The 16,524-nt window shown below is 48.3% G+C and overlaps 1 protein-coding gene across 2 annotated transcripts in view; it reads right to left on the bottom strand.

The window, feature by feature from the left end:
- The window catches only part of LOC142257262 (nicotinamide N-methyltransferase-like), a 54,227-nt gene extending 38,663 nt beyond the window's left edge, over positions 1-15,564 (bottom strand). The window contains exons 1-2 of one of the 2 annotated variants that reach the window (XM_075329427.1): positions 15,469-15,564; positions 6,730-7,006 (exon numbers count right to left, since the gene is read on the bottom strand). In XM_075329427.1, coding sequence (XP_075185542.1) covers positions 6,730-6,877 — 148 coding nt within the window. In that variant the 5' untranslated portion in view covers positions 6,878-7,006; positions 15,469-15,564. The remainder of the gene's footprint in view (positions 1-6,729; positions 7,007-15,468) is intronic. The other variant, XM_075329424.1, reaches the window with a different exon arrangement.
- Positions 15,565-16,524: the final 960 nt, after the last annotated feature.

The raw sequence follows: 16,524 nt of genomic DNA, 5'->3' as shown, positions 1-16,524 counted from the left end.
TTCGGCATCTCGAGCTTCCACTGTACCATCCACGGCCACAGCTCCCGTGGTAGCCTCCTCGGATGCTTCCAGACTTCGTTTGGCCTCACCACCCCGGTACGCCGGAGATCCCAAGACCTGCAGGGGTTTCATCAATCAATGCTCTCTCCATTTCAAGCAGCTGCCGCACTTGTTTGCCTCCGACCAAGCCAAGGTCGCGTTCATGATGTCCCATCTAGAGGGTGAGGCGCTGGCCTGGATGAACCCCTTGTGGGAGAAGAAGGATCCGGTGACAACCAACATCCAGGAGTTCCTGCAGGCATTTCGTGGCACCTTTGACGAGCCCGGACGCGCCTCCGCGTCTGCTTCATCTCTCCTCCGGCTACGTCAGGGGACTCTGACGGTGGGTCAATATGCCATCCGTTTTCGTACCTTGGCTTCGGAACTCAGGTGGAACAATGAGGCTCTAACCGCCGCCTTCTGGGAAGGCCTCTCGGGTCGTATCAAAGATGAGCTGGCTGGTCGTGACGTGCCGTCCACCCTGGATGCCCTGATTGCCCTAGCGACTCAAGTGGATCTTCGTTTTCAGGAACGATCCAAAGAGGTGTCCCGTGAGAGACGTCCGATACGGCATTCCTCTCCTCCGCAGAAGCCCGCCGTACTTCAGTCAACGTCATCTGGTGTCTTCGTCCACGAGCCCATGCAGATCGACCGTTTGCGGCAGTCTGAACAACGCCGAGCAGAACGGCTCGCCAAGGGCCTCTGCTTCTACTGCGGAGAGGGCACACACCTTCTACGCTCCTGTCCAGAGAGGCCGGGAAACTCCAAAGCCTAGGGTTGGTAGGAGAGGCCACCCTAGGTGCTGGGACTCTCTCAGACCCGGTTACGTGGACTGTTCAAGTGACAACGGGAGAGACGCGGTTCACGGCCGAGGCGTACCTCGATTCCGGGGCGGCAGGCAATTTCATCCAGCAGGCCATGGTGGACAAGTACCAGGTGCCTGTTACTCCACTCGACAAACCCCTAGTGATTGCCTCTGTGGATGGGAGACCCCTCTCTGACACCATCTCGTGGATCACCAAGCCGGTGGAACTGCGTATCGGTGCCCTGCACACCGAGAACATCGCTCTCTATGTCCTCCCACACATGTCCCATCAAATCCTGCTGGGACTCCCCTGGTTACGGACACACGAACCCTCAGTCAGCTGGGGTACTGGTGAAATCACCCGATGGGGCTCCTCTTGCCACGAGAACTGTCTGAAGACTATTCAACCCATCCGACGACCTCCGGTTCCAGAGTCCCTACCGGGACTGCCCTCGGCCTATTGGTCCTTCGTGGACGTCTTTGATAAAAAGGACTCAGAGGTACTGCCGCCACATCGTCCTTACGATTGTGCCATCGACCTGCTCCCGGGAACTACACCACCTCGAGGACGGATATATCCGCTGTCTCCTGCCGAAACAAGGGCCATGTCTACCTACATCACAGAGAACCTGGCAAGGGGATTCATTCAGAGATCCTCCTCTCCTGCTGGAGCAGGCTTCTTCTTTGTTAAGAAGAAAGAGGGCGACCTACGCCCATGCATTGACTACCGGGGATTGAACCAAATCACCGTGAAAAATAAATACCCCCTGCCGCTCATCCCCGAATTGTTTGATCGGCTTAGAGGAGCTCGTGTGTTTACCAAGTTGGATCTTCGGGGTGCCTACAACCTGGTCCGCATCCGCTCTGGGGACGAATGGAAGACCGCGTTCAATACTCGCGATGGGCACTATGAATACTGTGTGATGCCCTTCGGCCTGTGTAACGCACCAGCAGTCTTTCAGGAATTGGTGAACGACGTGTTCCGGGACCTTCTCTACATCTGTGTGGTGGTGTATCTTGATGATATCCTGGTCTTTTCTCCGGACCTCCAGACCCACAGAGAGAACGTGCAGCTGGTACTACAAAGACTGAGGGAAAATCGTCTGTACGCCAAGTACGAGAAGTGTGTCTTCGAGCAGTCTTCTCTTCCCTTCCTGGGTTACGTAATCTCCGATACCGGACTGCAGATGGATCCGGAGAAGGTCTCTTCCATTCTCAACTGGCCCCCTCCTTCTGGAGTGAAGGCAATCCAACGCTTTCTGGGATTCGCAAACTATTATCGTCAGTTCATCCCTCACTTCTCGGCTCTGACTGCACCTCTCTCCGCCTTGACCAAGAAGGGGGCTAATCCAAAGGACTGGTCACCTGCGGCCGACGCCGCGTTTGGCTTCCTGAAACAGGCATTTGCTTCCGCCCCTGTGCTCCACCGTCCGGAGTTAAACCGCCAGTTCACCTTGGAGGTGGATGCCTCCTCCTCGGGAGCCGGAGCAGTGCTCATGCAGAAGTCCTCCTCCGGGAAGATGGTGACTTGCGGTTTCTTCTCCAAGAGCTTCTCAGCGCCTGAACGCAACTACACCATCGGTGACCGAGAGCTATTGGCAGTCAAACTGGCTCTGGAGGAATGGCGCTACCTTCTGGAGGGAGCAGTGTACCCCGTGATCATTTACACGGACCACAAGAACCTGGAATACCTGCGGTCCGCTCAGCGACTGAACCCACGGCAAGCCAGGTGGTCCTTGTTCTTTGCCAGGTTCTATTTCCAGCTCCATTTCCGACCTGCGGACAAGAATGTACGCGCAGATGCCTTGTCCAGGTCATTCATGCCCATGGAGCAGGAGGAGGAGACATCCCAGCCCATCATCTGCCCTAGTAAAATCATTCCGGTGGCCCCTATCACCCTGGCCCAGATACCGCCCGGGAAGACCTACGTCTCTGAGACTGACAGGCAAAAAGTGTTGCACTGGGGCCATGCCTCGAAAACAGCCGGCCATGCTGGTCAGAAAAGAACATGGAGTACGATTGTACGTCATTACTGGTGGCCATCCCTTCGTACGGACGTCGCTTCTTTTGTCTCAGCCTGCTCCTCTTGTGCCAGGAACAAGACGCCCAAACATCTGCCCTATGGCCGTCTTCTGCCTCTGCCTATACCCTCAGTTCCGTGGCAACACATTGCAATGGACTTCATTACGGACTTGCCCCTGTCCTCCGGACACATAGTCATATGAGTCGTGGTGGATCGGTTCTCCAAAATGGCTCATTTCGTCCCTATGGCTGGACTGCCCTCAGCCCAGGAACTCGCTGACGCCTACATACAGCACATCTTCCGGTTGCATGGCTTTCCATCACACATTGTATCCGACAGAGGAACTCAGTTCACTTCCCGCTTCTGGAGGGCTCTCTGTAAACATCTGGGAGTGACTCTGGACTTTTCTTCAGCCTACCATCCTCAGTCGAATGGCCAAGTGGAACGAGTCAATCAGATCTTGACCTCCTTCTTACGTCACTACGTCAACGCCCATCATGACGACTGGTCCACGCTTCTTCCTTGGGCTGAATTCTCCCATAACCACCACGTCAGTGAGTCCTCCTCCAGCTCTCCCTTCCATGTCGTTTACGGACTTCAGCCTTCCGTCCCATTGCCTGTATCCTCTTCCTCGGATGTCCCTGCTGCTGATGCTGTAGCCCGTGACTTTGCAACAATTTGGGACTCTATCAAGGCGTCCCTTGGACGTGCTTCCCTGCGGATGAAGAGACACGCAGACAAGAGGCGTTTCGATCCTCCGTGTTTCTCTCCAGGAGATCTCGTCTGGCTTGCTTCCAAGTACGTCCGATTGAAGCTACCATCATACAAGCTGGGTCCTCGCTACATCGGGCCGTTTAAAGTCCTCTGCAGAATAAATGAGGTCTCCTACAAGCTGCAGCTCCCGGCCACGATGAGGATACCCAACTCCTTCCACGTCTCCCTGCTCAAGCCTGTTGTCCTTGGTCCCTTCTCCGCTGGTGCCAGTTCGGCTCCTCCTCCTATTGCTGATGATGACATCTATGCGGTAAGGGATATCGTGGCCATGAAAACCGTACGGGGCCGGCAGTTCTTCTTGGTGGACTGGGTGGGGTATGGTCCTGAGGATAGGTCCTGGGAACCCCGGGAGAATGTGGGTACTCCTCTGATTCGTGCCTTCCTGTCCCGGTTGCGGGGAGGAGGCGTGAGGGAGGGGGTACTGTCACGCTCCCCGGGTCCCCTGTCCAGCTCCCCGGCTCCCCTGCCACGCTCCCCGGCTTCCCTGGCTCACTCCCCGGCTCCTCTGTCCGGGGTCCCCCGCTCCACAGCCTCCAGGCCTCCTCACCTATGATCCCCAGGCGTCCCGGTCCCCGCTCCCAGCGTCCGCCGGCAGCTTCGCTCCAGCCCGGCTCCCCTGCCTCCTGTTCGCCGCTCCCTGCCCTGGCTTCTGGCACCCGGGCCTCGCGCATGCGCATTAGGGCGCGCGCGCGGTCATTGACCCTTTCTTAAAGGGCCAGCGTCCACAGACAGGATATTGAACACACAGGTACAGGGTATAAAGGGGTTTAATGTCCAAGTGGGCGGGGCCTGTTCTTCGTGTTTCCTAAGCTAGGAGTCAGGTCTCCTTGTGTCTCTGTGATATACTTACCTATCTCTCTTCTAGAGCCGCTCCTGCCTCGCCATCCGGTTCTGCCGATTCCCGAACCCCGAACGCTGACTATCTGCCATTCCGTCAGTCCGTACCATCTCTGATCCCTGTGGTGACCCGTCCTCTCGCTCCATTGGTTCCGGACTCTGCCTGACAACATCTCGGCCTCCGAACCTGAGCTCCGTCATCCGGACTACCATCAGTGACTCCGTGGTCCCAGGGACTTCTCCATTCCACTCTTTTGCACGGACTGTCCTGCTACCCGTAGTGCTCCGGCTACCGGACCCCTTGCCTTCATTAAGGTGTTCGGCCCAGTGGATCCACCTCCTGGGTCTGCCCGTCCACCTGGCCCTAACACCACGTTCCAGAGGTTGATGGACTTGGTGCTGGAACCCCACCAGGCGTATGCATTAGCGTACCTTGATGACATCATTATTTACAGCTCTGAGTGGCAGACCCACTTGGAACAGGTACAAGCGGTGGTGAACGCGCTCCGAACAGCCGGATTGACAGCCAATCCCAAGAAATGTGCGTTGGGACTCACGGAAGCCTGCTACTTGGGCTACGTAATAGGCCAAGGAGTGATTAAGCCCCAAATTAACAAAGTTGAGGCGATCCAGAAGTGGCCTAGACCCCTGACCACGAAGCAGGTTAGGGCCTTCCTGGGTATCGTGGGGTACTACAGGAGGTTTGTAAAAAAATTTGCGGGACTATCGGCCCCCTTGACGGACCTTCTCAAAGGCAAGAAGTCCGTAATGGTGCGCTGGACTCCGCAGGCCGAGGACTCCTTCCGGGCCCTGAAGGGGGTCCTGTGCGGACAGCCCGTTCTTGTCAACCCTGATTTCCGGAAGGAGTTCGTAGTACAGACTGACGCCTCTGAGGTCGGCCTGGGGGCAGTGCTGTCTCAGGTGGTTCAGGGGGAGGAACACTCCGTCACCTTCTTAAGTAGGAAGCGCACCCTTCCCGAGCGGAATTATAGCGTAGTGGAGAAGGAGTGCCTGGTGATCAAGTATGCCTTGGAGTCCCTACGCTATTACCTGCTGGGACGGCAGTTTCGCTTGGTGACTGATCACTCTCCGCTGGTCTGGATGAGGTCCGCCAAGGAACGGGATGCCCGGGTTACCCGGTGGTTCCTTTCTCTACAGAACTTCTGGTTTACGGTTGAACACCGGGCCGGTAGGTTGCAGGGCAACGCCGATGCCTTGTCCCACGGCCCGTCTTTGATGGCGGGAGTTCAACCCCGCACGCTTGAACTGAGGGGGGGGGTATGTGAGACTGTGACCGGGGTTGTCTATGACGGCTGGTACGTCTCGCCCCGGTTGTGCTCCCTCCATGTATAGAAAGCAACTCCACTCCAGGGTTAATGCTGTTTCCCTGCAGGCTGAAAGGAGGGTTAAAAGGAAACAGGAACATGGGCGTGGGTCCCTAGTGTGAGGGAGTGAACACAACTCCCTGAGTTTCTGCCAGAGAAACACATGTGTGCTGTTTTGGACTTTTGTTTGTGCAATAAACCGTGTGCTGTGACCATTGGTGCCTGGATCCCGTGTCTTCTGCCGCGCAGCCGACCACGCTACCTCACACCCTATTCTGTATAGCGCTGTGTGTAGAGCGTACACAGCAGTATCGGAGACAGGAGCTACGCCAGCGGTGACTGACACCCAGACACAGAAGGCAGATAATGGCGTGCTGGAGGAAAATGTCCGTTTTTATAATGCAGGGACATGTGACATGGACATCCTATCACACATGCCGTTGCTTCTCTGGCTAAAAGTCCACTTAGCTGTGTGTATGTCTGGGATTGGCTGACATGCTGGCCCACCCCACTACACGCGCGCGCTTAGGGAAGGAAGACAAGAAAAAAAAAAATGGCGATCGCCATTATCCCAACAGCAGTGATCTGAATGCGCTGTTCCCGCACACTATACGCTGAAATTTCATAATAGTGTGAGTCACAGAGTGACTTACACTATTACAGCGGAAAGCCAGCTAGGAATTAACTTGGCTTTTTGCTGCTAGAACCGTTCTCGAACGTAACTAGAACTATCGAGCTTTAGCAAAAAGCTCGAGTTCTAGTTCGATCTAGAACAGCCCCCAAAATCACTCGAACCGCGAAGTGGAGAACCACGAACCGCGAACCGCGCTCAACTCTACACAGGACTCCACATGTATGGCCGCTCAGATTTCTATTTAGCAATACACGTCTAATCATAACAATATGAATTGTCTTCACATACAGACCTGAGGAGAAGAGGTCATGCAGCAGTTTTAAAGGATCTCCTACATTTTCCTCTATAATACTTATTTCACCATTGGAAAAGTGACTTTCTATAAGGTCTTTGACTTGAAGGAGTTCACCAGTATAATCCAGGAGAGGATTGGAAGCCATGATCACCGGTTCTTCGTGAGGAGGATCTGACGTTTTCTCCTTATAAACCAGGCAGATCTCAGTTATAATTATGATGGTTTTAGATTTTCTTGAATGAACTTCAGAATTTTTCAGCAATGAACCACTTTTCTATCAAGAAAACAAAACAAAAAAATAAAATATATATATATATAAAAATAAAAAATAAATATAAAAATGAAAGTAGAAAACAGAATGTAGATAGATTTGATATAGAAACCTTACTATGTGAGCTTCAGGTGCGAGCATTCAATCATGAATATTCATTATATTTATGCTAATTCATATTTTTCCCTTACAATTAAGATTTGTTATTTTTTTGTGGTCCAAAATATTCTGACCAATCACTGTCGGCTGGATCTATCTAGACCTCATTTGTCCCGACTTCTGGGCCCATTATGTGCTTTCCTCGTCTTACTGCATTTCTTTTCAGATAGAATCCACCTTCGACCGATCGCTCTATATACTTACACTGGATACCTTTTTGGTTCTTTTTTTGTTTTTGTCCCTTACACTGTTTTTTTTTTTTTTATTTCTTTATTTCTTTTTTTTATATTTTTATTTCATTACTTCAATTTATTTTTTCATTTTCCTCTTTTTGTTCATTTTTTTGTTTTTACATTTTACTCTATCACACATTGTTTCATTTCATAATCTCAAGAAGTTTCTTTCCCTCTCCATTACATACTATAATAGTGGTTGCATAAATGCATCTGGGCCCGTGCGCGAGTGGGTGCTGCAATGGAAGCCCTTATTTCAGCTGGATGTGCGTCCCTGGATACTCATTCAGCTGAAATGTATTATGATGTAGAGACCCGATGACTCCCTGCACTGCAATACATGACACCAGCCAATTGGAGATCAGCAGCTGATGTCGGCCTGCCTGTCATGGGCAGCACATGGCAGTGATATCATGCGCTGCCTGTGGCAGGTGTACCGAAGTTGATTGCTGACTATTGGCACATCTGCCACAGTATATAGAAGAGGATGTCAGGTCTCGTGGAAGTGAGGAAGGTAAAGATAATCATTTGGTATTTCTTTTTATATGTATTGTACATTTTTATTGCAAGAGGTCCAGGATGTGGCACATTATACCAGGAAGGGGCCCAGGATGGGGGACATTATACCAGTCAGAGGCTAAGGATGGGGGACATTATTATTGGAAGGGGCCCACAATCGGGATCATTATTAAATATACAGGCCTGGATGGGGGACATTGTGCCCCTGATGACATGGTGGTGGGTCCGAGTGGCGATGTGGCCGTACCCGGGTGCGTGCGACAGGCTTTTGTAATGGGGGGGTTAAAAATAAATTGAAAATGGGGAGAGAAAAATAAAATAAATAAACAAATAAAGAGTTTGTGATGCAAGTTGGGATGTTCAGCTTTGGTATGGCCGAGCACTGCTGGAGGTCCCCAGGAATTAGGTGGTGATGCACAGTGCCATAGGGTTGTCCTCTCACCCCCCAACTAGGGCTGGTTTCTTGGGTTGTTGAGGTAGGGATGGCGCACAGAGAATATCAGCCAGAGACAGGACAGGGAACTTTTACCTTTTCCTGGAGCTCTGCAGAATATTCCAGAACATTTCTCACAGCATTCACAATGATGGTGGTTCTTCCTGCCCTAATGAGAGTTTAGCTTCTCTACTGTGTGATGGTGGTAGTGTACTTTTCCTGCTACTACTTCCCTACCTGGGAATAGGTGTCTTGAAGTCCCGGGATTTTCAAGACAAGAAAACTCTGGATCTTTAATGCCTTCTGGCGAGCAGGCAACTTGAATCCTAAAGAAAAACTCACTATTTCTTCTATAAATTTCCAGACTCAAGCACGTCACTGAGCTCCCAGGTAATTTCACTGCTCTTTATAAAAAGGGTAATAGCAGTCTCTCAGTTTGCCACTGACCTTGAATGTCCTGGTGGCCTAGGGACTGATACCCTGCCAATGTGTAGCTGGCCCCTCAAGAGCTTTTAACAGTTACCTCAGGACAGGACCATCTCCATGTTATACTCCTCACTTCACCTCACACCGACTTCAACTCCAACTCTCAATTCACCTCACACCTAAGCTCCTCCCCTATCTCCTTCTAGGGCGCTCACACAAGCTATGTTATTTTCTCAAGTGAACATCCCCAGTAAGGGAGTGTGGGCAAATATGTGTATGTAGTGACCAGGAGAGAAAACCATATCTCATTTAAACTGGCAATACATGTTGTACAGAGTGAAGTACACATGTAGCTATTATTTGTGATGATTCAGGCACAGGGTGCCACAACATCATTAAATAAAAGGACCAGGATGGAGAACATTATCACAGGAAGGGGCTCAGGATGAAGGACACTATACCAGGAAGGGGCCCAGGATGGTGGAGATTTTTATAGGAAGTGGCCGAGGATAGAGGCACTAATAAATAATGGGGATAAAATGTGGAACATTATTATCGGAAAGGGGCCCAGGATGGGGGACATTATTAAATAAAAAGGGGTCAAGGATGGAGGACACTATACCAGGAAGAGGTTCAGGATGGAGGACATTTTTATAGGAAGGTGACGCGGATGGAGGCACTAATAAATAAAGGGGACAAAATGAGTAACATTATTATAGGAAGGGGCCCAGTAATGGGGACATTGTTATCCCCTTCACTACCCGGTTTTCCATTTTTGTGCTTTAATTTTTTTTCTCTCTAAATCTTTTTTAATTTTTCCATTATTATATCCATATGTGGGCTTGTTTTGTGTGGAACAAGTTGTACCTTTGAATGAAACCATTCATTTTACTATATTGTGTACTGGAAAATGGGAGACAAGTTCCTAGTGAGGTGAAACTGGGGAAAAAAATTGCAATTCTACGATTAGTTATGGAGTTTTTTATTTAGCATGTTCACTATATGGTAAAACTGACCTGGCAATATGATCAATATTAGGTAGATGCAATGTTTTGATCGCCTCTTATTGTATTTTATTGCAATGTTGTGGCTAGAGATGAGCCACCCCCCTAGAGTTCGAGTTCGGTCCGTCGAACTCCGTTGGGCGAACGTTCGTTGAACGTTCGCGAACCCCCTCGAACCCCATTGAAAACAATGGCAGGCAAACACAAACACATAAAAACACATTATACATGTACACATACAGTTAATAAACATTGCCATTACACTTACAGGTCCCTGCGACACGTCCTGCACTCTGTCTCCCGCCGCTTTTCCATCCGATAATCGCTGCGTCCTCCCGGTAACCAACACTAATGATAAGACCTTCCTTGACGTCAAAATAGCATGTGACCAGTTCCATGTGTATTATCTCATTGGCTATAGACTGGTCACATGGCTAGACGTCATGCTAGGTCCTGTCAGTGCATCTCTCCGGTACGCGGTGCTTGTTTGTGCATCTCCATGTACCGGTGAGATGCTCTGGCACATGGTCGGCTTCCCCGTTCCTGCATGTGGGCGCTCTTTAAAGAGTCAGCCCACATGCAAGGACTGGCTTCCACAGCCGGTAAATTGCGGCCACTGGGAATCACGTGATCGGAGCACCGTTGCTATAGTAACCACCTGTCAGATTACTTTAGCAACGGTGGCAGCGGTGACGTCACCGCTTACAGCCCGCAGCCTCTGCTCACTCTCACTGAGTGATTAGACTGCACGGGGAGCAGCAGCGTCTTCCTCCCATGCAGTGCTGTCTGATGTATTAGAGCTGCATGGGTTGAAGGAGAAAGAAGGCAGAAGACCAGGATCGTGGAGGGAAGAGAGGGAGTAATAAACATGTGTGTATTTATTTCTATTAAAGTATTTTTTCTCTGTGTGGTGTCTTTTTTTTTAACCCTTTATTGGAGATTCTTAATGGCCGGGTCAATCTTGCCTGACATTAAGAATTTCTGGCTTAATACTAGCTGGTAAAACAAAGCTAGTATTAACCCATTATTACCCAGCAAGCCACCCGGCTTCAGGGCTTCTGGAAGAGTTGGATACAGTGCCAGATGATGGCGCGTCTATGAAATCACCATTTTCTGGAGCGGCTGTGGACTGCAATTCGCAGCAGAGGGGCCCAGAAAGCTCGGGCCAACCTGTGCTGAAGATTCCAATCCCCAGCTGCCTAGTTGTACCTGGCTGGACACAAAAATGGGGCGAAGTCCATGTAGATTTTTTTTTTTTTAATTATTTTATGAATTTCATGAAATAATTTAAAAAAAAATGATGTGGGCTGAGCCCAATTTTTGTGTCTAGCCAGATACAACTAGGCAGCGCAGGGTGCCCAAGCATTCGGGGCACCCCTGCTGCGAATTGCAGTCTGCAGCCGCCCCAGAAAATGGCGCTGTATCCAACTCTTCCAGCAGCCCTGGTGACGGGTGGCTCGCTGGGTAATAATGGGGTTAGGGCTAACTGTATATTATCAACTGGCCCTAAGGCAGAAATTCATGGTGTCACGCCAATATTGACATGGCCATCATGAATTTCTAGTACAGATAAAAAAAAACACAGCACACAGAAAAATATTTTTATTAGAAATAAAACACAACACAATTAGTGACTCCATCTTTATTGAAATAAAGAACCCCCCTCTGCAGTAATCCTTGGTCAAGGAAGAGTACCACGCCATCCAATCCAGATCCAATATCATCTGATTGGTTTGCTGGAAGGCAAAGTGATCAGATGATGTGTCAGGTTCTAGGGTCTGAATCACATGACACAGCAGCTGATTGTATAAACGGCTTTTATACAATCAGCTGATGCATCAGTGCAAAAAAAAAGAGAGGAGAGAGAAGGGAGAGAAGAGGAAAGAAGAGAGAGAGAGAACAGAGAGAAGAGAGAGAAGAGGAGAGAAGAGGAGAGGAGAGAGAGAGAGATGAGAAAGAGAAGAGAGAGAGAGGAGAGAGATGAGAGAGGAGAGAGAAGAGAGAGAGAAGAGAGAGGGGAGAGAGAGAAGAGAGAGGAGAGAGAAGAGAGTGAGAGAGAAGAGAGAAGAGAGAGATGAGGAGAGAAGAGGAGAGAAGAGAGAGAGAGAGAAGAGAGAGAGGAGAGAGGGAGAAAAAGAGAAAAAAAGAGAAAGAGAGAGAGAGAGAGAACAAGAGAGAGAGAACAAGAGAGAGAGAGAACAAGAGAGAGAGAACAAGAGAGAGAAAGAGAGGGAAAAGAGAGAGAAGAGAGAGAGGAGAGAGCAATGCAACCTCATTCCGTGAACTTCTCCGATTTTAGAGGTGTGTCCCGTGACTCACAGCTGATGTCCGGCTCCTCCCTTCAGTGCATAATTAAATTCAATTAAATTATAATTATAAATAAATATTAATTATAATCTAAAAATAAATTAAATTCTTTACCGAGGCGGCCGGGAGTTGATCTCGTGAACTAATGCTCCCTAGGCAGTAGCTCTAACTATTGAGCCACTGCCTCTAATGAGAAACATAGGAAGATTTGGTTATCTTGACCTCTGCATTGCAAAGTGAAGTCTCCGCTAACAGCGCGGCTCACTTCAGGTGCTACGTGGAGAGGACACAGATTGCTCGTGTTCTACGGGGCTCCCTGTCATCTTCATGTAGCAGAGCTGACAGTGTCGTGTGGATTACTTCGGACCTGGATTGTTGTTTTGGGATTAATAAAGAGGTAATTGAAGGGTTTTTTTTGTCTTTTATTCCAAATAAAGGATTTTTTGTTGTGTGTGTTTATTTACTTTCACTTACAGGTTAATCATGGAAGGTATCTCAGGGAGACGCCTGTCATGATTAACCCCGTTATTACCCTGATTGCCACCGCACCAGGGCAATTCGGGATGAGCTGGGTAGAGTCCCGGGACTGCTGCATCTAATGGATGCGGAAATTCCGGGCGGTTGCCTGCTGATATTGTTAGAGTGGTGGGCTCCCCATAACGTGGCTCTCCCCATCCTGACAATACCAGCCTCCAACCATGTGGCTTTATTCTAGCTGGTATCAAAATTGGGGGAACCACATTTTTTTTTAATGATTTATTTATTTATTTTACTGCACGATATAGACCCGCCCACCAGCGGCTGTGATTGGTTGCAGTGAGACAGCTGTCACTCATTGTGGGGGTGTGTCTAACTGCAACCAATCTTGGGCGCCGGTGGGCGGGGAAGGCAGGGAATACCTGATTGAATAATGAAGCGGCAGCCATTTTCAAAAGAGGAAAAGCCGCCGGAGATTTGTGACAGCCGTGCAGCGAGACACCCGTGATTGGTGAGTAGGAAAGAGAGAGGGATTGTGCTGGGGACGCAGGACGCATGCAGATACGCAACGTGCGCACATACTTACTGTGAAAAGCCACGCTTTTGGTGATCGAACCGTTCTCGAACGGTATCTCGAACTGCCGAACTTTAAGCAAATCGTTCGAGTTCGTCGAACGAGTCGAACACCCCCCAAAATCACTCGAACATGAAATTGGCGAACCGTTCGACTCGAACATCGCTCAACTCTAGTTGTGGCTGCAAAAAAGTAATTGTGGAGTTTTATTTTTTTTTGTTTGCACTGTTTACCGATTTTTATTAATTTATTTTAGATTTTTATAGTTCAAACATTTCTGAATAGAGCAATACCAAATATGTGTATTTTTAAATTGTTTTATTTTCAATGTTGCAAAAAGGATATGATTTAAATATTTGTGCATTTTTTCATATTTTTAAAAGTCTTTATAATTTTTTATTGTATTTACTAGTCTCTTTAGGAGACTTGAAGCTGCAATTATCCGATTGCTTATGCTATACAGGTAAGGCTTAGGCGCCCGCATTATTCCCCGCCGCCGCAGGTTAGATCCTACTGTCAGAGATTGACAGCGGAATTTAAATGGTTAATAGCCATGGGTGCATCGAAGACATGTTAGAGGCACATGTCAGAAGATCACATCAGTTGACACATGCAAGGAAAGATGTGGGCTTAGCCTGTATCTTTCCTTTGTGGAAGCACTGTGGGCACGGTCTGGCCTCTGTACTCGGACTATTCATCTTTTGAGACATCCAAAATAAAGTAGTTAGCCATGCTTTTGTTCATGTCTGACGCAAAGATGACCACCCCAGTACGGAGGCGAGACAGTGTCCACAGTGACTCCACCAGCTTCAATCTAGTAAATAGCTCGGAAAAACTGGATTCCAACTAAAGCCCAGAAATATCGCTCGGTGTAGAACATAGACTAAGCGCTGAGTACACCGGATTGTCATGTCTTGCATTTTACTGATGGACTTTTTGCACTTACAGAACATGAACATATCTTTTGCAGAAGGTTTTTTTGTTTTTGTGTCTCTTCCTATTCTTTTGCTTGATGATACAAGGTTGAGCTTTGCTTTTGCACATATTGAATCGGTGAGCTGCTTTTAACTATTTGGGCTGCGCAGTTGTTGGAACAGTTGTGTTCTCTTGGCCACAAGGAATGACCGTGTTTGATACAATTGGACAAGTAAGTTTTTTGGCTGCAGAAATCCTTGCTATTTTCTAGATCACCTAATAATTGAAGTATAGAGTAGCATTTCTGCAGAGTGATTGTGCAACACTACAAATACCAGGAATGACATATACTGCTAGAATAACAACATTTCCCCAATCTCTCCCTCTATAGTCGGAGTCAAAATTATGTTCTTGTCCAAACTTGTGTATATCTTGGAAAGCTGCTGCATAATCTCTCAAAAAGTCTCTAACCCCATGCCATCATCTGCCATACATGTACATGTGACCAGTGGTGATGGGTGAGCATGCTCGGCACTGCTCAGTACTTGATTGAGCACCGGGATGCTCGGGTACTCGTGGAGCTTGGACGAGTATCGCAAGTGCATAGATGTTTCCTCTGTGAAACAACCACAATGCACAGGTTCTCCTCACTGCATGGTGTGTGCAGGCGCCCCAGGGAGAGACTCTCACAGCCTCTAAATGGCTTTCACTAGGGTTAAAGCAATGTTTTCGGATGTAGTGCGTCAAAGGAAAAAAACTCTGCTCTCACCCTGGGAATGCTCTCTTTATGGCTGGCCATATGTGTGCGGAGAGACCAACTGGCCAATCATTGACTCCATTACACTCGTTACTCTAGTTGAGCACTTTCAGAACATATGACCTGCTTGGCTTGACGACTATTTTAGTGGTCACTGCATGTATGGAGCCGGCTCAGGAGCTAAAAGTGTGGGCTCTAACCTAGTTCTGCAACACGCAACCGCGCATGACACCTGATATTGGAACTATCTCTGATCGCAGTAGTTTAATCCCTTAGATGCTGCGGTCAATCAAAACAGCAGCATTTGAAGGTGTTTTCTGTTCTCAGTAAGGTTCTGTTCCCTAGCAGAAGTGCTGCACACAACAGATACCCAGAGCAAGAATGGACACTTAGCTTTGGACCCGCAGAGGGTGTGTAAAGCACAGATTGTTTAAAAAAGCAAACAAGCAAATTAAAAAATTGCAGATGGGTTTTCCAAGAAAATTGGTAAATTTAGCACAAATGGCAGCAACACAACCTGACGCAAAATTGATAAGGACAAGTGCGATGAATACAGCTGATAAAATTGATCATATATACAGTATATCAGACATAAGCACATCCATACAATGAGAGGAAGGAGAAAACTAAAAATTTGAAGGACTGCACAATAGATATTTACCTGTCCTTGATGTGAAGTGTGGAACCATCAGTGATTGTGCTCTGTAGATAATACAGCACTGGCTTCATAGCTTCTTATAGGGATCTTGAGGAACGGGAGGTGCCCTGTGTAAGGAGCGAACAACCTGTCTGGACCTATGGTGAGGAGCAATGAAATCACTGGAGGCAGAACGGGAATGTGTGGTAAAGAAGGACATCCCCAGGGCAAGAAAGAATAGTACAGAGAGATTGTGACTGGGAAAGTGTACTGAATATTAGTTATATCATTAAGGGTAAAGAGATCTAATCTGAGGGAGTTGTGCACAGACTGATGACATCACTAGCTGCAGAGAGATCTAGTCTGGGGAAGTGTAATGAGGATTGATGACACCACTAAGGGGCAGAGAGGTCTAGTTTGGTCCTTCTAGACGGAATAGGCTCCGGCTTTGCTGAGAGGTAGGAATGGTTCACAGGGTTCTGTCTGTAGCTTTAATCTGAGGTGCAGCTCTTTTGCTCCTTCTCCCCTTTGCTATATAAAGTCATGTGTCTTATCATCTGATGCCAGTGATAGAATCTGAATCCTCATTTCTATGTGGTTCCAGTTTGGAAGGACGCTGGATCTAGAAGAAGCTTTAATTTCCTTTCATTTGCAGGTGTGGAGTTAGCTGCATTACAGCTGCTTGGAGTGTTTTCCAGTTTTGTGCCTATTTTTCCCTGTCTGTTTTTTTACCCTTGTGTTTCTTTATTGCATTATTCATCCAGAACTTCTCATCGATTGTCAAACGCCTCACAGATATGACTTAAAAAGGTGCCGATTTCTCTAGGAGGTCTAACCTCGCCCGCCAGGCTTTCTCTTCCTTGGAGAGATGCTTTGCTCCGGCACCTCGTCCAGCCCGATGTCTCACAATTTTTTATTGTTACAAAACGAAGTAAACTGTGGAGAGAAAAAGCGCAATAGGGTCTTACCCGGTATATATCCGGGGAAAAATAAAAGGAATGCACTCACCTCAAGGAGTTGTGACAGTCACAACTCCTATGAAAGCTTATGTTGTTGGGATGAAGCCCCCGTGGTTGATAG

Source organism: Anomaloglossus baeobatrachus, chromosome 11, assembly GCF_048569485.1.
Source record: "Anomaloglossus baeobatrachus isolate aAnoBae1 chromosome 11, aAnoBae1.hap1, whole genome shotgun sequence".
In the NCBI taxonomy this organism is placed as follows: Eukaryota; Metazoa; Chordata; class Amphibia; order Anura; family Aromobatidae; genus Anomaloglossus; species Anomaloglossus baeobatrachus.
This window is presented reverse-complemented; position numbering and strand designations above follow the sequence as displayed.